General features: G+C 40.7%; 2 protein-coding genes across 4 annotated transcripts in view; one reads left to right on the top strand and one right to left on the bottom strand.

Annotated features, from left to right (window-relative positions):
- PDE8B (phosphodiesterase 8B) overlaps positions 1-12,625 on the top strand; it is a 76,832-nt gene extending 64,207 nt beyond the window's left edge. Inside the window, exons 14-22 of the mRNA XM_086770562.1 lie at positions 509-673; positions 1,472-1,517; positions 1,949-2,084; positions 3,870-4,068; positions 5,026-5,243; positions 6,766-6,901; positions 10,005-10,172; positions 11,737-11,866; positions 12,400-12,625. Coding sequence (XP_086626688.1) covers positions 509-673; positions 1,472-1,517; positions 1,949-2,084; positions 3,870-4,068; positions 5,026-5,243; positions 6,766-6,901; positions 10,005-10,172; positions 11,737-11,866; positions 12,400-12,515 — 1,314 coding nt within the window. The 3' untranslated portion in view covers positions 12,516-12,625. The remainder of the gene's footprint in view (positions 1-508; positions 674-1,471; positions 1,518-1,948; positions 2,085-3,869; positions 4,069-5,025; positions 5,244-6,765; positions 6,902-10,004; positions 10,173-11,736; positions 11,867-12,399) is intronic.
- The window catches only part of WDR41 (WD repeat domain 41), a 30,023-nt gene continuing 19,034 nt past the window's right edge, over positions 11,488-22,476 (bottom strand). For 2 of the 3 annotated variants that reach the window (XM_086770563.1, XM_086770566.1), the window contains 3 exons: positions 21,551-21,639; positions 19,663-19,796; positions 16,606-17,833 (listed from right to left, as the gene is read on the bottom strand). In XM_086770563.1, the coding sequence (XP_086626689.1) occupies positions 17,681-17,833; positions 19,663-19,796; positions 21,551-21,639 (376 nt within the window). In that variant the 3' untranslated portion in view covers positions 16,606-17,680. Of the gene's footprint in view, positions 11,553-16,605; positions 17,834-19,662; positions 19,797-21,550; positions 21,640-22,476 lie in introns of those variants that run through there. The other variant, XM_086770565.1, reaches the window with a different exon arrangement.

Genomic DNA, 22,476 nt, shown 5'->3' with positions numbered 1-22,476 from the left:
GTCACTGCTGCATTCCCAGATTGCAGCTGAGACACAAGGTGAAGAGCCACCCTCTTCTCCCTCAGCTGTTTCTGCTCTCTGTCCTTTGTTTTCACATTGAGAAAATTAAGGCTTTATATCCAATATCAGGATATCTAAGCCACATCCAGGAGTTCATTTGCTTGTTTTTTCCCTCTAGGGTCTGAATGATTGCTTCTGAGCAGCCCCGGTTGTACTGAAGGACGGGGACATGGCTAGTTTTTGGTCTGCCCACTTGCAACTATTTCAGATATTTCACACACTTCTGCTTTCACTTCCCAGGAGTTTGCCAGTTATAAATAGCAGAGGGATGCCAGGGAATCTGAGCACAAATTTACATTTTCAGAGTTGTACTTCAGCAGCTGGGGGGAATTACATAGCATTTGCTAAATGGGAAGTAGAATAATCAAGCCAAGAATAAAGATTTTGTAATAAGAAAAAACAAAGTGCCATTCACTCTTCCTCACCTGCCTCCTTAATCTGCTTTCAGGTTATTAACATAATTAATGCTGCCCAAGAAAACAGCCCTATCACAGTAGCAGAGGCCTTGGACAGAGTTCTGGAAATCCTACGGACAACAGAACTTTACTCCCCTCAGCTAGGTACCAAAGATGAAGATCCTCACACAAGTGATCTTGTTGGAGGTCTGATGACAGTGAGTAAAAGAAGTAAAGATGAAATTGCTGCTACTAGTGTCCTGCATCACAGTTCAGTGCTCTGCTGTGCCAAAATTTCACAAGCAGTGGGAAGGGGACTTGTAATTCATCACTATTTCACTTAAGTGTTTTGGCCTCTCTAGCAACAGGAGGCAGCAAGATGTTGTAAGATACAGCCACATCTCAGTCCACTGAGTGCATTCATCCTTATAGATAAGTGAATGTGGTTGCCACTAGAAACTATGTCATCCAATCTGATTTGTCTCAAGGAGATACCCCTTAGAAACTCTAGAAGCCCAGATGGGATTAGAGGAATTGCTTTACAGCTGGTCCAGTGTAAGAGCGAAGTTACTTTAATCAGGTTCTGACTTTGGTCCTGTAACAGCAGCAACACTGTCTACCAGAGACAGACTGCCTAGATTTCATCATGGCTTACCTCATTTCTTAACATACACTGAGCTAACCCTTGTCAAAATAATATAAAGAAAATGAAAAATAAATGATAGTGGTTAATTTGAAAGGTGAAATCCTGCAGGTGCCAATGACGGGGTCAAGGAGGGCAATACACTGTATAGTTAATAATGTCATTTCTGGAGATCTCATACTAGTGTTCCTTGGATCCTTTCATGTCTGTTTTGAAAGACCTTAAAACAAGGATGATGCTTATAGTGCTACAATAAAGAGCAGTGCTTTTAGGTCCCAGGAATAGTACCTACAGAGAAAGTGCATATAGTAATTTTGCAGATAATGATGCAGCGATACTCTGCCTAAAACGTACAAAAAACTTGCTTTTTCAGGATGGCTTGAGAAGACTGTCAGGAAACGACTGTGTGTTTTCTAAAAGTAAGCCACCATTTTAAACTTCCCTTTGCATGTGTGACTTCTGTACATGCCAGTGACACAGAGCTCCAAGCTCATTTGCAGTGGGATGTATGTATTTGGAAATGGTTGTCTAAGTGATTGTAAAACAAGTGCTAGACTGCCTCCATTTTGGAGTTGAAGCAGGTTCAAGTAATTAAAATAATGCATTTCAAAATGTAGAAAATCAGACTAGGAAAAAATGAAATTGTCAATCAAAGAAAGGTTCACTGTTCTTTTTGGTTTATGTCCAAATCATCTGTAATATTATAAACCGTATAAATTATAGTCCTGTACAGACTTTTTCATGTAAGGAAAAGAGTTGTTTTTCTTGAAAAAGACTTGTTTTCTAAATGGAATTTTGCAGGGGGGGAATGACCCAGAAATATTGTGATTTCCAAATTCAATTTCAACAGATATGAACCTGAGCCATAGTCACCTTTCAGTGCCAAACACGATCAATGATGTTCCGCCCTGTATTGCACAGCTCCTGGATAATGAGGAAAGCTGGGACTTCAATATTTTTGAGTTGGAGGCTGTTACAAATAAAAGGTACTGGACTCCTTTCCCTGGGTGCCTGCAAGAAAAAAAAATTTGTTGAGTAGCTGTAGCAGAAAGTGCTTTGCTCTAGAAAAAAAAAAATTAAAGGAAAATAGAGCAAGTCTGTGAGAGGTCGTTTTCTTTTTGTGTCTGTTGATACCATTTGTGCTGTTGAAAAAGCCAGGCACACACCATGGTCAAGATGCTTGCACAGGCCATGGAGAGCCCTGTGCAGATTGTTGTCTTCCCTAAGAGAATCTGCAGCCCTCCAGGATTGTCTCCCATTCCACTTTAACCTTGCTTGACTCCCATCCACTCTGTCCAGGTGTTTGGCACAGTTTGGTGCTGTTAGGTGCTGCATGTCTTATGGATGCCCCTTTTTCCTGCTGATGCACAAATGGTCATGTTGGAAAAAGCAAGCCTCTCCTCTCCCTCACCTAAATCACCCTATGATTTAGGAAGCTCTGAGGCAACCGTGGGTTTTGAGTATAGGGTTAAAAAACTGGGTTGAAGGATAAATCAGTGACAGAATCAAGAGCCTGAGATTTTAAAGCTTGTAATAAAAGAAGACACCAGTAGTTTTGAGGCCACACAGACAACAAAAATAAACATGTCATCCACAGAGAAAAGTGATTTTCATTCCAAGATGCAAAGAATCAGAGAGGAGACTACCAGGTCTCTTGTATTTTTTTGAAGAAAATTGCCATTTTTGGAATTTGCATTTGCCTAGTTTTAATTTGCAGATGTTGACTTTTAGTTATGTCTTTCTCAGCTCAGGAACCCTATCCATCATCTTGTAGGAGTGAAGAATGTGACTGATAGATAGGACTTTGTCAGAGGCAACACAAAGTAAATGACAAGCCAGAGTGGATTTGTATTTAACAACCAACAAGATGAGAGATTTTACCCTACTTATGGTTTCACACACAGGCTAGTTGCTCTCTTCCCCAGTATTATATTCATCACACCTCAAATTCCCTCTCCAGCAGGGAGATCATTGCTGGTAGGATTCAGGACATGCTGCTTCAGTTTAGTCCAGCCCATACCACTTGAAGCAAGAAAGTAGCGGGCTTCTGCCTGAGAGTTCAGAAGTTCAATTTTAGACGTCAACGCCCTTCACATACACACCCCCAGTTATCTGCTTTCTGTTAGCATTTGGAATTCAAGGGCAAAGGAGGCGGGGCAGGTACCAATGGCGGACTTCTGCCTCACCTCTAGAAAGTGATCCAGTCTTCCTTAAAGCTAGAAGAGTTCACATGAAATAGTAACCTGATACTAAGAGCTGCTCTGAGAGGCATCAATATACTTTGTGTATTGCCAACCTTAAATAGTCAGGAAGTAGAAATCTGGACCCCCTGAAGTTACGGGATTATTTGAAGCAGTAAACATTTGACATTTTTTGTCTTAGAGCTTTTTAGCCTTTAGGATGTACCCATGTCATGTTCAAAAACTACCTTTTCTCCTCAGAAAAAAAAAAAAGGGATTGACTAGAGACACAAAAGATCTGAGACTTTAAGAATTTATTCTGAAGCCACAAGAACTGGTGGAACTCTAGTGGGACTGAACCATTTTTATAAAACATATTAAAATAATGTCTGAAAGGATGGTAGATGTAATAATTTGTAACTTTGGCCAAACTCTTAAGAGGTTGTAGATGTGCAATTTTAAAATGTTTAACATTCTCCCTCCCCACCTTTTATTTTTAAGGTCTTGGTTTCTTTGCCAAAACTGTCACTCTTTAGAATGTCAGAAGTTCCTATTTTACAGTGGTGCTTTTTTTCTTCTATTATTTTTCAGGCCATTAGTGTATTTGGGCTTGAAAGTTTTTGCCCGCTTTGGAGTCTCTGAGTTTTTAAACTGTTCGGAAGCAACACTGCGAGCATGGCTGCAGGTGATTGAAGCCAACTACCACTCCTCCAACTCATACCACAACTCCACACACGCAGCAGATGTCCTGCATGCTACCGCCTTCTTTCTCAGCAAGGAAAGAGTTAAGGTATAACCATCAAGTAGGAGTCCTTTAGGCTAGGATTTCAGTGTGTTTGTCATTTTATGTGCATCACTCAAAAGTTAGATGTTAGATAATGGTCCTGGCTTCATAAAGTTGCTGTGCCCTTGAAGTCTTTTCCTGTGATGCCTGCAGGCCCACACAGTTTCTCTAAAGTCTGTTTATACAACTAAGGAGTTTACATTTTGTAAGTAGCAACAACAGGGGGAAAAACCTGGCTTTTTACTATCTCTTGGTAACTGGCTGTTGTAACAGCTCTTAATAGAGCTTTGCAAAAGCTTCAGAAAGGGAGGTGCTGATCTCTTATTTCTGGTACCCAGTGACAGGACACATGGGAATGGTTCAAAGCAGCTCCTGGGGGGTTAAACTGGACATTATGAAGCATTTCTTTACCAAGAGGGTGGTCAAATACTGGAACAGGCTTCCTAGAGAGGTGGTCAATGCCCCAAGCCTGTCAGTGTTGAAGGGGCATTTGCCCTTTATAAAATGCTTTAACTTCTGGTCAGCCCTGAAGTGGTCGGGCAGTTGGGCTACATGACCATTGCAGGCCCCTTCCAACTGAAATATCCTATCCTATCCTATCCTATCCTATCCAACACACAAGCTGTGTAGGAGCAGAGCCAGTACAGAGTCATTCAGGCAAGCACATAAAGTGGAAGGACACCACTAGAGGATCCATCCACCATTAGAGGATTTAATGCAAAGACATTGCTTAGGTGACAGCAAGGTTAAAAGCTTCATTAAGGGGAAGGAGGATTTAGGTAATAGTGAGAGGGGGAATTTTGGAGTAGGTAACCTGTGGGTGCAGTGAGCAGAGAACAATTGCAAGGAAGTAGAATCTCTGCACTCAAGCTTACACTTGCTTATTTGTATATACCTGGAAATGATCAGAAATTATTTACTGTAATTTTTGTACAATGTTATAATTTTTCTCTCTTCCTGTAGGGAAGCCTTGACCATTTAGATGAGGTGGCTGCTTTAATAGCTGCCACTATTCATGACGTAGACCACCCTGGAAGGACCAACTCTTTCCTGTGCAATGCAGGCAGTGAATTAGCTGTCCTTTACAACGATACGGCTGTGTTAGAGAGTCATCACACAGCACTGGCGTTTCAGCTCACAACTAAAGACACTAAATGCAACATTTTCAAGAATATTGATCGGTGGGTCTGCTGGAGGAGTGTGGATTGCGTGTCTGGGGATTTTAGTTTGGGGTAGATTGAGAGCTTACCTTCTAAACCAGAAAATATAACTTGAACAGAGTTTAATATTTAAACTCTTCCAGAATCCTATGCAGACATGATTTTTAAAAAGGCTTTAGTTTCCCCCTGACCCTGTCCTCCAATTTGTATTTTTTGGAAGAATATAGAGAAGTTTGATAATCTTTTAAAGATTACATTGGCATAGTCTAGATGCCAGCCTCGAGGCTGCATCGTGACCCACTGCCTTTTCATTGCAGGAGCCTGGAAATGAATTTTTTGGGACACATATTTCCACCTCAGCAGCCAGCCATTGCATGTTATGGATGCATGTGGCCCCATGCTTGCTGGCACTGCTGCATTCACACAAGAAGGAAAGGGGTGGTAGTAGAAGGAGCTGAAGTGCTGGGAGAGTTGGACGCACCCTGCTGCTGGGCATGCACGTAGCCTGGGACATCCCATTGCATCAGCCTAGCTTCTGCAGGGACGGGGTGGGAGAGAAAGGGATCTGAAAGGGAAAGGGCCTGACCCAAAACAGGTACTGGATTTGTCTACTCCTCTTAACACTGTTGATTTTTGAAAAACCTGAGATTCTAGTTCCAAGCTAACAGATTGAAAATGTGTCCCTGCCATTTCTGAAGAAGTTATCTTTGCATTACGGCATTATGAAACTGCATTGTCAATTATTATTGACTTCAGATGATTAGATTTCATTAGGTAAAAATTATAGAAATAAGGCAACACAGGAATTCAGAGCTGGAGGAACCTGGAGAGGCATGATCTAGTCCATTCCTCCAGCCCTAGACCATTCATAACTCTGAAGGTGTCAGCTCACGTGGATGAGCCCTTGAGCAGAGTTTCTGAGTTTGCAGCACTGCCTGGGCAGGGATGAGGAGCAGACAGAGCTCTGTCTGGCAGGCTTGTGAGCAGGAACTTGTGAGAGCCTACCTGGAGTACTGCATCAGCTCTGGAGCCCCCAACATAAGAAGGACATGGACCTGTTGGAGCAGTTCCAGAGGAGGGACACAAAGATGATCAGTGGGCTGGAGCACCTCTTCTATGAGGACAGGCTGAGAGAGTTGGGGCTGTTCAGCCTGGAGAAGAGGAGGCTCCGGGGAGACCTTATAGTGGCCTTCCAGTACCTAAAGGGGGCCTACAGGAAAGATGGGGAGAAGCTCTTCAGTAGGGCCTGCTGTGACAGGATGAGGGGTAATGGTTTTAAAATAGAGGGAGGCAGATTCAGATTGGACATTAGGAAAAAATTGTTTGCAATGAGTATGGTAGAACACTGGAACAGGTTGCCCAGAGAGGTGGTGGATGCCCCATCCCTGGAAACATTCAAGGCCAGGTTGGATGGGGCTCTGAGCAACCTGATCTGGCTGGAGATGTCCCTGCTCCTTGCAGGGGGGTTGGACTAGATTACTTTTAAACGTCCCTTCCAACCCAAACTATTCTATGATTCTCTAATTCTATTTTTCTTTCCTAGAAATCACTACCGGACGTTGCGCCAGGCCATTATTGATATGGTTTTGGCAACAGAAATGACAAAACACTTTGAGCATGTGAACAAATTTGTGAACAGCATCAACAAGCCAATGGCATCTGAGGAGATCAGCTCACATGTAAGTGCTTGCAGGACTTCATGCCTTCAGGCATTTCAATGAAGTTCTTCCGAGATAACTTTAAGTATAATTTTCATTCATTGTATTAATTTGCACTGTGGTAATGCCCAAAAGACACAACTGGATTTGTGTCTGGCTCTGCTCTTAGCTCATTTAAACACTTTATATGCCTTGGTTTCAAAGCCATCTAGTGTTCAGAAAACATGCAGGTGGGTGCTTTTGTACATGCAGAATTCTGTGCACGGAGCCAGGCCAGCACTTGTGCCTACAGGCCTGCCTCCAAACAGTGGAATTTGCCTAAGCCTGGGGTTTCAACTGAGGAACCTGCCCTGATGGTTTTGTGTCTACGTAATCTGTAGCCTTCAAGCCACAAAGTATAATGCCATTGCGTCCTGACACCTCGCCACCCATTCCTGATTGTACCAAGAGATGTCTGAGCCTTTACTCCTGTCAGTTATACATCCTAATGTTCCATCACCACCAAGCATATATCTCATAAGACCCTTCTGAGTTTCCCAGCCCCGGCTCCTCTTTTCTTTCTCTTGTTGTCTGTTGAGGTTGAGCGCTTAGTGCCTGACAGGGTTCTCCAGGGCACTGTTACTCACCTAAGCAAAGCCCATCTTATGACAGCTTAGCAAAAATAGTGCTTTGCTAGAAACATTGAAAAAAAATCAGACCAAATTGAAGTTCAGTGATATAAAAAATAAATAAAAGTAGCTTCTGTCAGTTTATTGTAACTGGATTTTTTGCACTGTAGACTGTCATGGGTGCAGAAACCAGTCAGGAACTGTGGGGTTTATGACTTCAGGGACAGTAGAACTGACCTGCTTCTAGGGACCACTGAGCTCCATTTTTCCAACAGTTTGAGCTGGAAATCACAAATGCTGCTGAACTTCACTGGCTCTGTGGACACTTTGCACTGTGCTCCCCAGCACTTCCAAGCTCTGGAGGGCTCACCAGACATGGCACTGGGTCTGAATTAGCCTGATGATCTTCAATGTCAGAAGTCCCAAGGCAGAGAAAGACATGGTTTGGGCAGCACCAGAGGACCCATCACTGTTTCTGCACTGCGCTCTCAGCACATCACCTGGTGCTGTGTTCCATGGTTTTACCCCTGTGGCATGGGCTAACCCAGGACAGCAGGGATCCCACTTTAGATGAAAGCCCAGAGGAAAAGAAGGTCCACATCAGTAGGCAGCGTGGAATTACCTGCTCTCAGGTTTCCCTGTACTTACATGTGGACCAGATAGCAGCTTGCTCCACCAGTTTCTGAAAAAGCCCTCTGAGGTGTCACTGGGAAACGTGAGTACTCACAGTACTGCATTTCTCCGTCTGACAGCTTACGCATTTTTCTGGAATGTTGCCTGCATCTCCACCTTTTTCAAATCTCTTCAGTGTTCTAGCATCTCCACACTGGCCTGTAGGGTTTACAGTCACAAGACTCACTGAAACCGCCACATTTCAAAGCTCTGAACATATTTCTGAGAATCTCCCTTTTATCCCATGAATACATTTGTTTCAGCACTTCCTAAAGAGCTTTTAAATGTTCTCCATACGTTCTACTGCAATCAGCTTTTCTAACCTATAGAAAAACATGTATTTGACACACTTTTATCTTACTGGTTTATAGCAGAGGCTGTTTTAAAATGTGCAAGACTTGGAGGGCAATAGACGTGGAGTACAGAACCACTTGTATCACAGACTTGGTTTTTTCCCCAGTATTGGGTTGTTCTGTTCCTTGTTGTTAATGGCGGCTCTTCCTATTTTTGATCTTGAACGGCAGTTAAGAAGTGGAGTTAATTTGGCAGCTCTTTGCTGGGCTACCCATGCTGAAAGAAAAATTAACTGCTAAACATAAAGTTAAAAGATTAATGCCTGAATCAGCAAGAGTCACTGCAAAATATCTCCCCATAAACCACAAAGACATTAATTTAGCTGTGGTGGTAAAAAGTATTTATGTTCAATTTTGACTTAAGAGTTGAATTTAGCAGTGAAAGGAGGCCATAATTACACAAATATATTATTTTGAGAATAGTGTTAATGCCATGGTGAGCTGAGGTAGAGGCTTTTTATTACTCAATAAGGAACATAATATACCTGTGCCCTTCTAAACTCTTCAAGACCCAGAAGATGAGGCCACAGCAGACTTGTAACAATTACTCTGTCCCCTCCGCCCACTATCAAGAGCAGCCGATAGCAGTTTGACATTTTACTGTCTAGCAAGCAGAGACTTTTTGAAGTCAGTCTGCCACTCCCACATTTTCCTGTTAATCTCATAGGTTATCTGAGATTTCATCCTAGCTGCTAACTAAGACCAAAAAGTATTCCACACCAAGCGTTCAAAATCCAGCACAAAAGCTGCCGTTTTATTTGCAAACACACTGCAACCATCGAATGAAGTGGTGGAGTCACCATCCCTGGAGGTGTTCAAAGAACACCTAGATGTGACACTTCAGGGCACAGTTTACAGGACATGGTGGTGTTAGGTTGATGGTTGGACTTAGTGATCTTGGAGGTCTTTTCCAACCTTAAAGATTCTATGATTCGGTGATGATTCTATGAATGGTACAGACCTGCTTTTCTGCCTGTAAAAGAAATATTCAGTTGTGCAAGTTGGTTTAACCCCCTGGGCCTGCCTCAGTTTTGTCATCTAGGAATGAAAACCGAATGCTAGAAGCTCACTTAAAGGATGTAGTCCACTACCAGCACTACCCCCAAATTTAAACACTCATCAGTGAGGATGGTTTCATCAGCTTGCATTTGGTGGATATGTCCCCTATCCTGGTCCTGTTCCAAGAGGACGAGGCTGGGAGGCAGAGAAGGGTAACTCACTGATAAAGAGGGTGTCACTCCTTTATTTCACAAACTTTGCTATTAATTCTGAGAATCTCCACAACTGTCATATGTAAGGTAGTTACTGAGCAAGGCTGCAGTTCTCAGACATCACTTTCTCCTCCAAATTCTTGGTGCTCTGCATGAAATTAGAAGGCATCAGGCTGGTTGCCCGCTTGCTGCCTAAGTGCAATAGAGCTGATAATGATGCCGTTGCTCCTGCTAGCTGGGATGCTGGCCACTAGCCCCTGTAACCAACTCTCTTTTACAGAGCGAAGGCAGCGACTGTGACTGTACAGCAAACATAATGAATTTTCCAGATAACCAGACACTGATCAAGCGCATGATGATTAAATGTGCAGATGTAGCAAATCCATGTCGCCCCCTAGAGCTATGTATCGAATGGGCAGGGAGGATTTCAGAGGAGTATTTTGCACAGGTATGTATATTTTTAATTTCACTATTATGTTACGTAAGAAAGTGCACATCAGCTGGTCTGCTGTTCCACCCGGGGTCTGCCTGGCATCACTACAGAGTCCAGATGTATGCTTTTTGTCTCCAGTCAGAACTAGCCCCTCACTTTCATGCAGAAGAATTCACCCCAGTAAAAGTTAGCTAATTTGCTTACCGTGAAGCCTGCGATACAGAACAGTGGAAAGGCGGTTTTACACTTTCAACTTTCTCCATCTGGCCAAAACAAACTATTTGATTAGCCTCAGACTATTTAATTGGCTGAAATTCAATACTGTCACCATTCTAGTCTCTAGTCCCAATACATTCCTTGAAGACAGCATGAAGATCCATGACTGATAAAGTCCTCAAGTGAATCATCAGGCTGGCCCTTTCTCTTCTAAAATGGCACTCTAACTATTGTCACGGGACGCAGACGATGTGGCAGGTCAGTACTGCAGGCACACGTGGGCAGTGTAAATGCTTATCACATGGGATCTATCCAGACAGAACTGGAAGCTCAACTTCCTTTCGTAATGTTCAGTTTTTCTAACACAAATGCACCAGCTTCCTGAAACACTTTTCTAGTTCATTATTTGAATAACTGATAGATTCTTAGCTTTCATTTGCCACTAATGGTGTGGAAATCACCAGCTATGACTGCAGAGACAGAAAAGTGGGCATGCCTGCCAGCCAAATTCAGATCATACATGTGATAGCTATTACTGCAATAAAATAGTAGTTAGTGCCTGAGATATGTCTGAATTTCATTTTAATCACAGTGAATAAATTTGATCACTTCCTAGGTAAGATCAAGGATCACTTATCTCCCTAGCAGTCAAAATATCATGAGCTAGCTTTAAACTGCCAATCTTGGGCACTAGCCTACCAGCAGCAACATGAGGTGCTGGTAACTGTTCTGCTCTTCATTCACCTCATCTGGTAGTTTTGTGGACTGCTCTGCTGACAATTCCAGCATTAGGTGCTGCCTATACTAGTTAAAATGGGGGGGGTGGGGGGGCGAGTTTGTAATTAAATTCTAAGACTGTTGAGGCGATTGGCTCCTGCACCACACCGAGCACAATAAAACCAGCCCTCTTACAGCTGTGGACACAGAGTTAAAGGGCACACCCTTACTTCTATTCATCCTATAACCTGATACAAGCAGAGAAAGTAGCCCTCTTACTTAAAAGACAAATGGTTTGAAACAGCCACTAGAGATGTGGAAAAAGGAGAAATCAAGTCTGTCCTCTGCTAAAGGACTCTGCAACCCCATTTTCCATTTTTACTGGTGTGCCCTAATTACCAGATTAGAGCAGTCTGTTTCGGCAGAGCTAAGAGCAATCACAGCACTACAGTAATAGAGGACCTGTGAAAGGGAAGAGATGTTGATTTCAGTCCCTGTTCCAGACAAAATAAAGTACATGAAACTAAGGAAGTTCTAAGGTTTGTCTCAACTCTCCTACTGCAATTCATCTAATCCCTTCGCCTTCACTGCTCCAGCATGAAAGCCAGCAAAGCTCTAGGGGCTAACTGGAGTTTTGTTTTCTTAGACTGATGAAGAGAAGAGACAGGGTCTGCCCGTTGTAATGCCAGTATTTGATAGAAACACCTGCAGCATCCCCAAGTCTCAAATTTCCTTCATTGATTATTTTATAACAGATATGTTCGATGCATGGGATGGTAAGTACTTCTTTTTTTCTTCCTTGCTCTGAGGCAGAATTCCTACAGACAAAAATGAATAATCTCAAGAAGGCTGTGAGTCCCTTTTTTTTAGGGGCAGTACCCATATATATGCAGTACAGCAGAGGATCTCAGCAATCATGCTGCTGAAGCTCATTTCACTGCACACAACGCTTTCTGAAAGTTGAGCGCTTACCAGACAATCTATGTAAAGCAGGAAGGAATAATGGCTGAAAACTAAACTTTTTTTTTCATATAGGTCTTTTTTTCTTTTAGCACTGTATTTCTTCTGAGCAGCAGAAATGGAGATTACAGTGATAGCATGCTAGCATAATTCAATAAAATCATCATATTTTAAGAAAGATATTTGCTTGAAAGATAAACAGGCTGGGAAAAAAATCTTTCCCCTTTTAGCATTAGCTTACAGTTGAAGGAACAAAAAACAGTAGGAAAATGCCAATTTCAGAGGAAGCTGGGCTGTTCTTCTGTCCATTCTGTATACATAGTACAACTGTTCCTCCTGTTCATTTCAGCATTTGCACATCTGCCTGTTTTGATGCAACACTTGGCTAATAACTACAAACACTGGAAAACACTGGATGAGTTAAAGTGCAGGAGTCTCAGGCTCCCATCAGAAAACAACAACTGACACTAAGGGAAGATAAACAGACCTCTTGATCTACCAGTTTCACTGTGAATCACTGACTTGGCTACAAGGGGGATGCTGTTTCCTTTCCAGTGAAATAAAGACTGTGTGGCAAGAAGGAAATATTTTATTCATCACTTTTAAGCTTCTCTGAATCCTACAGAAAAAAATGTTTTCAAAAAGATTAATAAGTGCTCTTTGGAAATAACATTTTGTGGCAGAAAATGTACTTCTGAAACTGATTTCTAATATTGAATATGCATTTGTCAAATCTTGTAATTGATACAACTGTATTTGCTAACACTTCATACAACCATTTCTCAGACAGTGGGGTAAATCTAGTCACCAGTAGAGTAAGAATAGGTTGACAAATAAGCATTAAAACTTATCTAGCATAAATTTGCTCCAATTCTGTCAATGTTTTTCAGCTCTCTGAACCAGAGTTCTAAAAAGAACATATACAGTAGAACAAGTAAATCTTGATAAACTGGATACAGTAAAACACAAACCCTACACCATTTACAACCTCATTATTATTACAGAGACTCTCTCTCAGAACACCACCTGTTCTCTCTTCTTTCTTTCCAATAAAAAATCTTGGTAGGACTCACATTCCCTTAAAATTGGTCATATAATGGAGGAAAATAAGCATGTTCTGTACAAATGGTGCCATCCACACCAGGTTTCTCTGCAGATGAAAACATCTCACAGATGTTTCTCTGCCATCCTGGCACTGTTACCAGGCACTGTTTCATCAAATTTTGCACAAAAACCATTGTGGCACTTGATCAACATCCTTTTTTATAAAGTGGTGTTTGTACGCATGGTCAATTTTATTAAACTGATCTAAATTTTATTATAAGTCCATATATTGTGCTACTTACTTCTGGGATGTATTTGTCCCTTTTTAAAAAAAAAAGTTTCCAGGTTATAATTTATAATAACATTGTAATTTGTACTGCTTTTTGCCTCCTAATAAAATGCTGATTTGTTTTGGGATGTAAAAAATATTTCAAAATAAGTAAGTTAGAAATCAAGCATAATTTTTCATTAGTTTTAAGATATTAAATTTATGCTAAAGCTTCCAAGGCACATCTTTTTGTACATCTCATTTTAGTCACATGCAGAACATGAACATGACTTCAAGTTTTAGACTATTCTCAAACTATTCAGTTAATAAATACTAGCAGAACTGCTGATTTTTAGCACTGTGCACTCCAGGCTGCAGGCAAGAGCGACAAAGCTGTGGCTTCAGTTGACGCAGCAGTCCACTACTCATTAAAAGAAAAGGTCTTGAGACATACTCTTTACCTCCCCGATGCTGTATCAAGAATTGAACCCAGCAAAGGTTAAAAAACAAACAAACAAAAAAAAAAAAACACACAACACACAGAGTTCAGACTGCTGTAGAAGAAAACTGACAATGATTGTTGTTTACTGCAGGTAGCTTACATAATGTGCCAACCTTTTTTGTACGTTTTGTACCAAGTTCTGAAAACAAAAGGAAACATTCATAAAATGTAAGTGCAGAGAAATATATATAAGTTATATTTTTGTTAGAATTGTATTAGAACCTTACTTTTGTCATAGCTAAGGCAGGTTGCTGTGTATTAAAATGCTGTATTGGTGTGTATATTTGAAGAATGGTGTTTCTGGTGAAGTATGTTTATTCATTCTTTTTTGTTATATATTGCAACATTCTTCAATGGATTTTTATTCAGATAAGTTGAACCTCTGTTTTTTATACTGTAAACTGTTTGCCTTTATCATTCTTTTATTTAGCACTAATGCTGTCAGTGGTTGTACCTTAACTATTCTGATGACTGCTCACTGTTGCTTGCATTAGAGAAAAGAACTTCACAAGATTTAAAGCTTTGTCATCTTCAATTTAATTTGTTAAATATAGCAACATTGTAAGACCACATCCATGTAATGCACTTCAATTCATTATTTTTGTCACACTTCTGTCACAAGGAAGAAAATGTGAATGGTGGATGGAACCTAAGAAATAAAGTTCAGCCTCAGTTCTGGTTCACGAGTTAAGGAAATCAGTTTATTTGTTGCAAGATCCTGTTTTTCTTCCCACAGTCAGAGATGAAGAAAAAAAGTAATTCATATGGCGAGATGTCCTCTATAAGAGCAAAATAAATCAGCACAGATTAATAGTCATGTGCCAGTTGTGTCAGATCTCTTAGAATCTAATCTATCCGGTTCACTAACAGCTGCTTGCTTCATGCTATTGCCAGTGCACAGATACGTAAAACAGCCACCTCAGAGCTGAACAAGTATTAAGGGTACATCTGATAAACACATTTATTTTCATGATACGAACATACAGAATTCTGCATTAACTGAAAGAGGGAAAGAGAAATTCAAAAGGACACAAGGTGAAAGTAAAATTTCTAATCTAGTCACCCTAATTCTGCTCACTGCGCTTCTCAACAGCAAGCGACAAACTCTCATTTAACAGGAGTGGGCTAGTATAGCCTTACTGTGTTCACTGTCATGCTCAGAGTTCATTTGTAAAACAAAGAATTCCATTTAATACTTTCAACTCAACCATCTTTAAAGGAAGAGACCCTTGGGAGATCTATTACCAATGGAGCGTATCTGAGAACAACGGCACTTTTGATAGATATTTATACATGCATGTAAGAATACTTAAGGCTGAATTACATATCTGCAAAACGCACAGTGAGTTTTGTGACTAGAATGATTCAGTTAAATAGGTCTGTTTCTCTACCAGGTATTCACTTAAAAGCAATCACATAAAAATGAAATAGTTGTTCTCGTGGTGTAGGAAGAAGATATAATAGAAAGATTATATTCCTTCTCTCCAGTTACAAATGAGAGCAGCAGCCTCTCTAAAAAACTAAGTTTTAAAGCTTTTCACTGTAAAGTTTCAGTAACAATGTGTAAACACACATACTTTATACACAACTAAACAGTTATTTCTCAATTGAAAAAAGGAAAAAAGAGGTAAAGAGAAACTGATCTCCCCAGCTTGTACTGGAGTAGCCAAAAATGCAACACTTGCTGAATGAAGACAAGTTGAAACAATGCAGACTGACAGGTAGAAAGGCTTAATATGCCTTAGACCCCCAAGTTTAAAAAGATATACTCAAAGGCTTGTTATCCACGTCTTTCCTATGCTGATCTGTAGTATAGTCAGCCTGAGGAAAGAACACACAGCTCAAGATTTAATGCTGACTTAACCTTTCTGAATTGAAAGGGTAATTTAACAATGTCTCCATCTGATTTGTGGTTTTGAAATATTTTATTTTTGAAATATAAGGAAAAATTTTTTTACATTTAAGGTGGTGGAATACTGGAGCAGGTTGCCCAGAGAGGTGGTGGATGCCCCATCCCTGAAACATTCAAGGCCAGTTTGGACAGAGCAACCTGATCTGGTTGGAGATGTCCCTGCTCCTTGCAGGGAGGTTGGACCAGGTGACCTTTAAATGTCCCTTCCAACCCAAACCATTCTATGATTTCGTTTTGAGCTCTACACTAAGATAGGATTAGCTGTACAAGGTGATGGAAGTGAGGAAAAAAATACAGCCCAAAATTTTACTGTCCCTCTGCCCTGCCTTCCAGGGAAGATTATGGTCAGACTCAAGAGGCAAAGGTTGGCTTCTGGGTGGTAGTGGGAAGGCAAGTGTCCATGGGGGCTGGTGGAAGCAAGTCTAAAAGGCTCCTTGATCTCTTCTAGGATGCTGGAGCTTCCTCCTTTTGCTTCTGCTTTTGTCAGGATCTGTTTAGCTCTTTGATTTCATTGCATTACTGCAGTCACTGGATCTTAAGTCTGGAATTACAGCCCTGTAGTCTCCTGCACTGAAAACAGTTCTCATTGATTCAAAGGGAAGAGATGGCACTGAAAGGTGCATGAGATTTACTCCTAAGCTGTTTAAGTGCTTGATCTTCTGACTAGTCCTGAGGACAGTGACACCCTCTTCTACATGGCTTTACACCCACTAACTTCCCAAACTAACCCCTTCCTTAGCTCTTCTCTGTTCGTACAGTAATTTACCACTTAAATCCCCTTCTTATATCATCCTCCCTCTCACTTTCTTTGTATCAGTTTTAGGTTTAACTTTTTTTTTTTTTTTGCTGTAGGGTTTTTATTGTTTTGGGTTTGGGTCTTTGTTTTAGCTTAGGGTTTTTTCTTACTCCTGTCTAGCTTGCAGATTACTGCTGCTATCTCAGACTTGAAAAAGGCATTGTGTACTTAAAGGCTTTTTATTTTGAAACTTTAAAATACTATTTATCCTTACAAACCTGGTGCAGATTTCTCTGCAAACTTCAGACAAGAATTTAGTATTCATCTGGCAGAAGTGTTTGCTAGTATGGAACACATGAACTGTTACTGCTTAAGAAAGTATTTTACATCCTGAAAATCCATGCTAAGGCCAGTGCTTTTTATTAGATAAAAATTAATTTGATGAATGCACTATGGAAAGATTAAGCTAAACCAATCACACTTCATGCTAGACATGATAATTGTGCTGTATAAACTCCAGTAGTGTAGGTTAGCTCACAGTAAAACTGCAGCAAGCAATGAATATCTATATACATTACTTTGCCAAAAACTAACTGACGAACTAGTATTGCCTACTTTTCCTTCTTTCTGTTACCCTTGGGGCAGGATAGTGATTTCAAATGCAAAAATTCTATTTGAGAACTGTTTCTCTGGGGTTTTTTTTCAGAAGTAGATCTGAGCCACCAGTGACTACAGTTTAGCTTCAAGAAACAGGCCACATAAAGCAGAAAGCCTCAGATTCTTTTCTGTGCCTCCTTTCTGCACATAACACTGTGGAATACCCCCAACTGCTTTAGTTACAATCCATCTAAGGGTTTTCCACAAATCTTAATTTTGACATCCACTCATGACATTTTTAAATATTAGGAATAATATTAGAAGCTATTTAATAAGTCATCATTATCTTCAGTCTTTCAAGAGAACACCATTTCTACTGACAGAGTAAGCCAGGCAAGTTTCAACATGCACATTCTCCTCTGAGAAGAGTAGAACCAACTAAAAAAATTCCAATGTAATACATGACATTACGTGTAAACCTTACTGGTAGTCACATTCCCAGTAGCTCAGACTTTCCACTCACATTTAACACACATCCAGTTTATACGTATGTAGCCTGTGTTCCAGCAATTTAAAATTTGAGTTGCAAATCACCACTTTGCGCCAACTTTTGAAATAGTGTTAAACTGCGGAGTCTAGATTCTCGTTCACCATCCTTCCACAAAATAATGAGGTGGTCAGCAGAGCATGTAGCCAGTCCCAGTTCACCAAAGTACAGGAACATCTGCAATGAAACCATTACTATTACCATGATCTTGACATGAGACTGTCAGCTTGCTTAAGTTTCAGTGTACAGCTGGACTAAACAAATACATGTGTCCAAAATGGTTCTGCTTGAATACAGGTATGCAAAATTACAATGTACACTTTCTACATGTTTGAGATGTCATAAAATCCCTACATTAAAACAACTCTTAAACAGCACTTCACACTGAAAGATCTCAGTTTAGAAAAAGCAGTAAAGTCTTACAGATAGGGAAGCTAAGGAACAGAATATCAAAGAAACTTGTTCCAAGTCCACGTGGAAGAGTGAGTGACTTGTGCGAACTCTGATTTCCTGGTTTCTGCTTAGAAATAGAAGCCACTGTTCTGCTCGCTTGGGTACACTGTCCCCTTGCCACACAACACCACAGGCTACCATCACCAGGTCTGGAATGATCAAACAGTAAACAACTGTGACACACATCAGCATGTGCCTGGTCACACACAGAAAGCCAAACTGGCAAGAACTGTGACACAGAAGAAAAGTACAGCAGCAGTGGAGGGACTTTGCAAAAGCAATGGAGCTGACAAGTCATGTCATCTCTGACTTGAGAGACCTACACAAGGCTGCCTACAATTAGCCACTAATTGCAGTTCAATAAAATGGAACTATGTCACGTGATGCCACTATCACAGGCTTGCAGTGTCCTGACTCTTCAGCTTGTCAAAGGGATCGGCCCAGGAGAAGCATTCAGGCCAAGGACTGTGCTACAGCCCACCTGATCTGGGAACCATCACTTACTAGCTATGTGGTTCCAACAGAAATATTCTGACCAAGCCCACATCTTCAACCATCACATTTCATCACCACTCAACATCTACAGCCTCAACTGCTTTAGAGTTTAAAAATGGAATTTTCCTTACGTACAATGTTACAGGAAATCACATCGACCACACCATTTCAGTTACTCTTTGGCTCTGCAGCATCCTATCAAAGGCCCAACATACGCCTCACTTTTTTTGCTGTGCCTCTTGCTGAATTACACACTATATCCTCTTTCTCAGAGAGCAACTTTCCATCCTGATAGTAGGGCCTCTTTCAACAGTTCTTCAGAATGAAAGATGACAGAGAGGGACAGAAAGCCTTGCAGAAACCCTGTAGCAGAAAGGTTCACCTTAGCTATTAGTGAAAAGTTTTCAGCTTTTGGCAGCAGTAGTTACAAAATCAATTCTTGTGAATACTTGTGGGCAAAACTACTCCAGAACCACATTGTCCCTTCTAGCTGCCCTTCCCCCTGGTCCTGCTAAGAATGAAAGTCCACTGCAAGAAAGTTATTTATCACTCCAGTAAGTTTGTCAAACACAAAAAGGTGTGGAGGGAAAATGCCATTTAAAACAAAAACACACTCTAAAAGCGCAGAATGGTACCTGATCTAAAACTAAAAGACGTCCTATAAAGCTCACAGCACAGAGGGCTAAGAAATTCCTGAATGGGTTTTGTTTTATTTGCCCTTGTTTAGACTGCAAACTTAAGATGAAATCTGGAACAAACACACAGTTTTATTGTTTGCAGTCTACAAAGAAAACTTATACTCCATCAAATTATCTGTAGCATGCATGTATATATCTGTACACAGAATCCTCAGGCATCGGTGAGTATTTGAGTTGTCATTAGAACTTTAAGTCAGTATGTACTATTCTTTTCACACTGCACTAAACATACCACACAATCAACCTGTTTCCAGCCTCCAGAGCTAGGTAGTCAAAAATTACAGCTGTTTAAGAAACACTGCCAAAATTACATTAGTAAGTGAAATTCACTTTTTCTTGTTCTTACTAAAGCTGACCTACCTGCACAGCTGATGAATGACCAATCAAATCACCAACCAGCTCCAAGATATGCATAGGTGTATTCTCCTGCATCTTCTTAGCAGCTTGGTTTGCCTGCTTATTTGCCCTTCCAAATCCCCACATGTTGAAAAACCCTGAAAAAAAAAAAAAAATCACAAATACAATTCATTTTCTCTAGCCAAAGAGAGAACTACAGGAGTTATTTAAATTTAAAAGGAGGACAGTCTGCAGGGCAAAATGACAGAAGCATTGTACCACGCAGCATTTCTACATCTGTGTTATTTATCTTGAGCAGGAAAGGAAACATAGCTACTTGGTCTTTTGTCCTTACTAGACATAATGTAGCAAACACGTTGAATTACTTACTTGGATGACACAATATATGGATTTAGCAAGAAATCAAAGGACTGCCTAAATGAACTGAGTGGCAAAGGTAGATGCAGGACAGTGATGATGAGCTTTGCTCTGTCCTCCTAAACTGTTACTTGTGCAAAGAGGAGAAATGAGGTGCCAGTCTCTCCCCTGCATGTCTAAGGCATTAGAGTGCTGGCATACAGCTAATAAGCAGGGTTCTGATGCTGAATTGCCTGGTTTTACACTGCCCACTGGCCTTCTCCTTCAGATTTCAAGCTATCGGCCAAACTGGAGTGTAAAGAGGGTACTCCACATGTTCCACTCAGCAAGAAAATACACATCTGTGCCACAGCCACCAGAAGAACTGTGTAATAATACTGAAAGAAGAAAGAAAGTTGGGTTCTGTACGCAATGCAGTTTCTTCCTGACCCTTCCCTCAGCCCTATCAGAACACAAAACACAAAGTGTGCTAGACCATGGCCCAAGGGGGATAACTGCAGAGATGAACAACTACTCAGGGGATTCCTTAGAATAAAAAATAGAGCAAATCAACAGCAGATCACCTATCTCACTATTGCACATAGTTTCTTTCAAATGCCTGCAATCGTAGAAGTCATACATTTCCAATGTGAAACCAAATACCACTTGCGCAGTAAGAAGCAGAACAGTGTAGATCAGCTGTCACCAGCAACACTGAAGACAGAAAATCCTGAAAAAGTGTTTCTGCATCAACCCAGACAGCAAAAAGATATTTGCAAAAATTACCATCAACAGGTGAACAGCCAGGTAGACAAGATACATCAAGAAAATTATTCACAGCTCAAATTAAAAAAAGTCATACGAGTAACAGCTCATTTTGTGTCCAGTCCATAATATCAATTATACTGTCTAGAGCACCTGTCCAAGACTACAAGTATCAGTGACTAGGGAAGCTGAAGAGCAGCAAGCACTACACAGGCAATGTCTGAACTTGGGGAATATGATTCCTAAAATACTAGCAACTAGCCCTGAGGACTGTGAAGCCTGGAGTTACTATGTAAGGGAGGTTGGGTACAGTCTCAAAGTGAGTCCCAATGTAATTCCAAGTTCAAGGAAAAGATATGGAATCCCCCTCTTTTTTTTTTTCTTTTGCGCCAGCTGCTGATCTGCAAGCTTCTTTTTAACTTTCTTCACAAGGTCCTGCAACTATTTACTCTTGCACGGTAGAGGATCCAGCACAAGGAGAAGTGAATCAAAGTTTGCCAGGAGAGGTCACTAAATTTTGTTAAACCTGCTGATAAAACTGTAAACTCTAAATAAGCTCTATGGAATAGAACTACTTCAGTTGCACCTCCTAACTTCCCATAACAGATCTGGGAGAGCTTGTACACCCACGCCTTCTTCAGCTTCCCTCCCACACCTGTTATCAGCTGATTGAACACAAGACACGATTTCTTCTTACAAAGCCTGTAAGCACCTCTCTATTCTATGGTGAATATTGGGTTTCCCATTACCCTTTTTAAGTGTTCTTTCCTCCCCTCCACTACTAGCAAACCTGTTGGAACTGGTTCAGCTGGCAGCTGCTGCTTTTCTCGGAGCTCCCAAATGCGCACACTGCCATCTTCTGAACAGGAGATCAGCTGCCTGTAAAAACAACAGTAAGCAACACTAGTGTGGATACCCACCTGCACAAGTCACCTGGTGATGTTTCTATAGGAGAGACAGCAAGTGCCTCAGGTTCTACACAAGTTTGCTAGAACTCCCAAATGTAGCAGGACATTCAGATTTCCACACAAAATAAGGTGCATTTATAGCAGGACAAACTATAATGGACATGCAAAATAGGTGGAAAAAATACACATTTTCAATCCCATTTTAAAAGCATACCACTCTGTCAAACAAAACATAACAAGTCTAGGCTCTGCAAATACAGTTGCACAAACTGGCTTCTGTAAGCTCACTTTCATTATGCAAAACCACATTTTTTGTTATGGAAAAATAAGAAAAGGAAAGATACTCCTTTCTGTTACATGTTTAGAACAATCTGGAAGAGCACATGCACTTACAAGATCAAGGCCCTAATTTTCTCTTCTGAGAGACTTTTGCTCCATTGAACAAGAGTATAAAAGGATCTAAAAACACAACTATTAGATTATATATAGTCAGCAAATTGTCCAATTTAGCAGTCAAAGTAAGTTCCAGCTAGAAATTCAGCACTAATGACAAAGGCTGGAAGTTACTAATTTTTGTTACAACATTTTAACTATTACAAAACATTTAGTGAAAAACATTTACTGAATAGGCCATATGCCTTTGCTTTATAGAAGTAAAACACCATGAAGCTGTATTTTCACAATGTAGACAAAAGTACTTTATCAAGTTTGATTTTGAAAACAGACAGGATATTTCACTTTGACCCTATGCATCGAGCATACTGTATTACAGTTATTTCACATTGAATTACAATTATGCATTTTCAAC

Source organism: Chlamydotis macqueenii, chromosome Z (genome assembly GCF_036417535.1).
Source record: "Chlamydotis macqueenii isolate bChlMac1 chromosome Z, bChlMac1.mat, whole genome shotgun sequence".
NCBI lineage: Eukaryota > Metazoa > Chordata > Aves > Otidiformes > Otididae > Chlamydotis > Chlamydotis macqueenii.
Note: the sequence above shows the minus strand (reverse complement) of the source record. Positions and strands in the feature narration are given on the sequence as shown.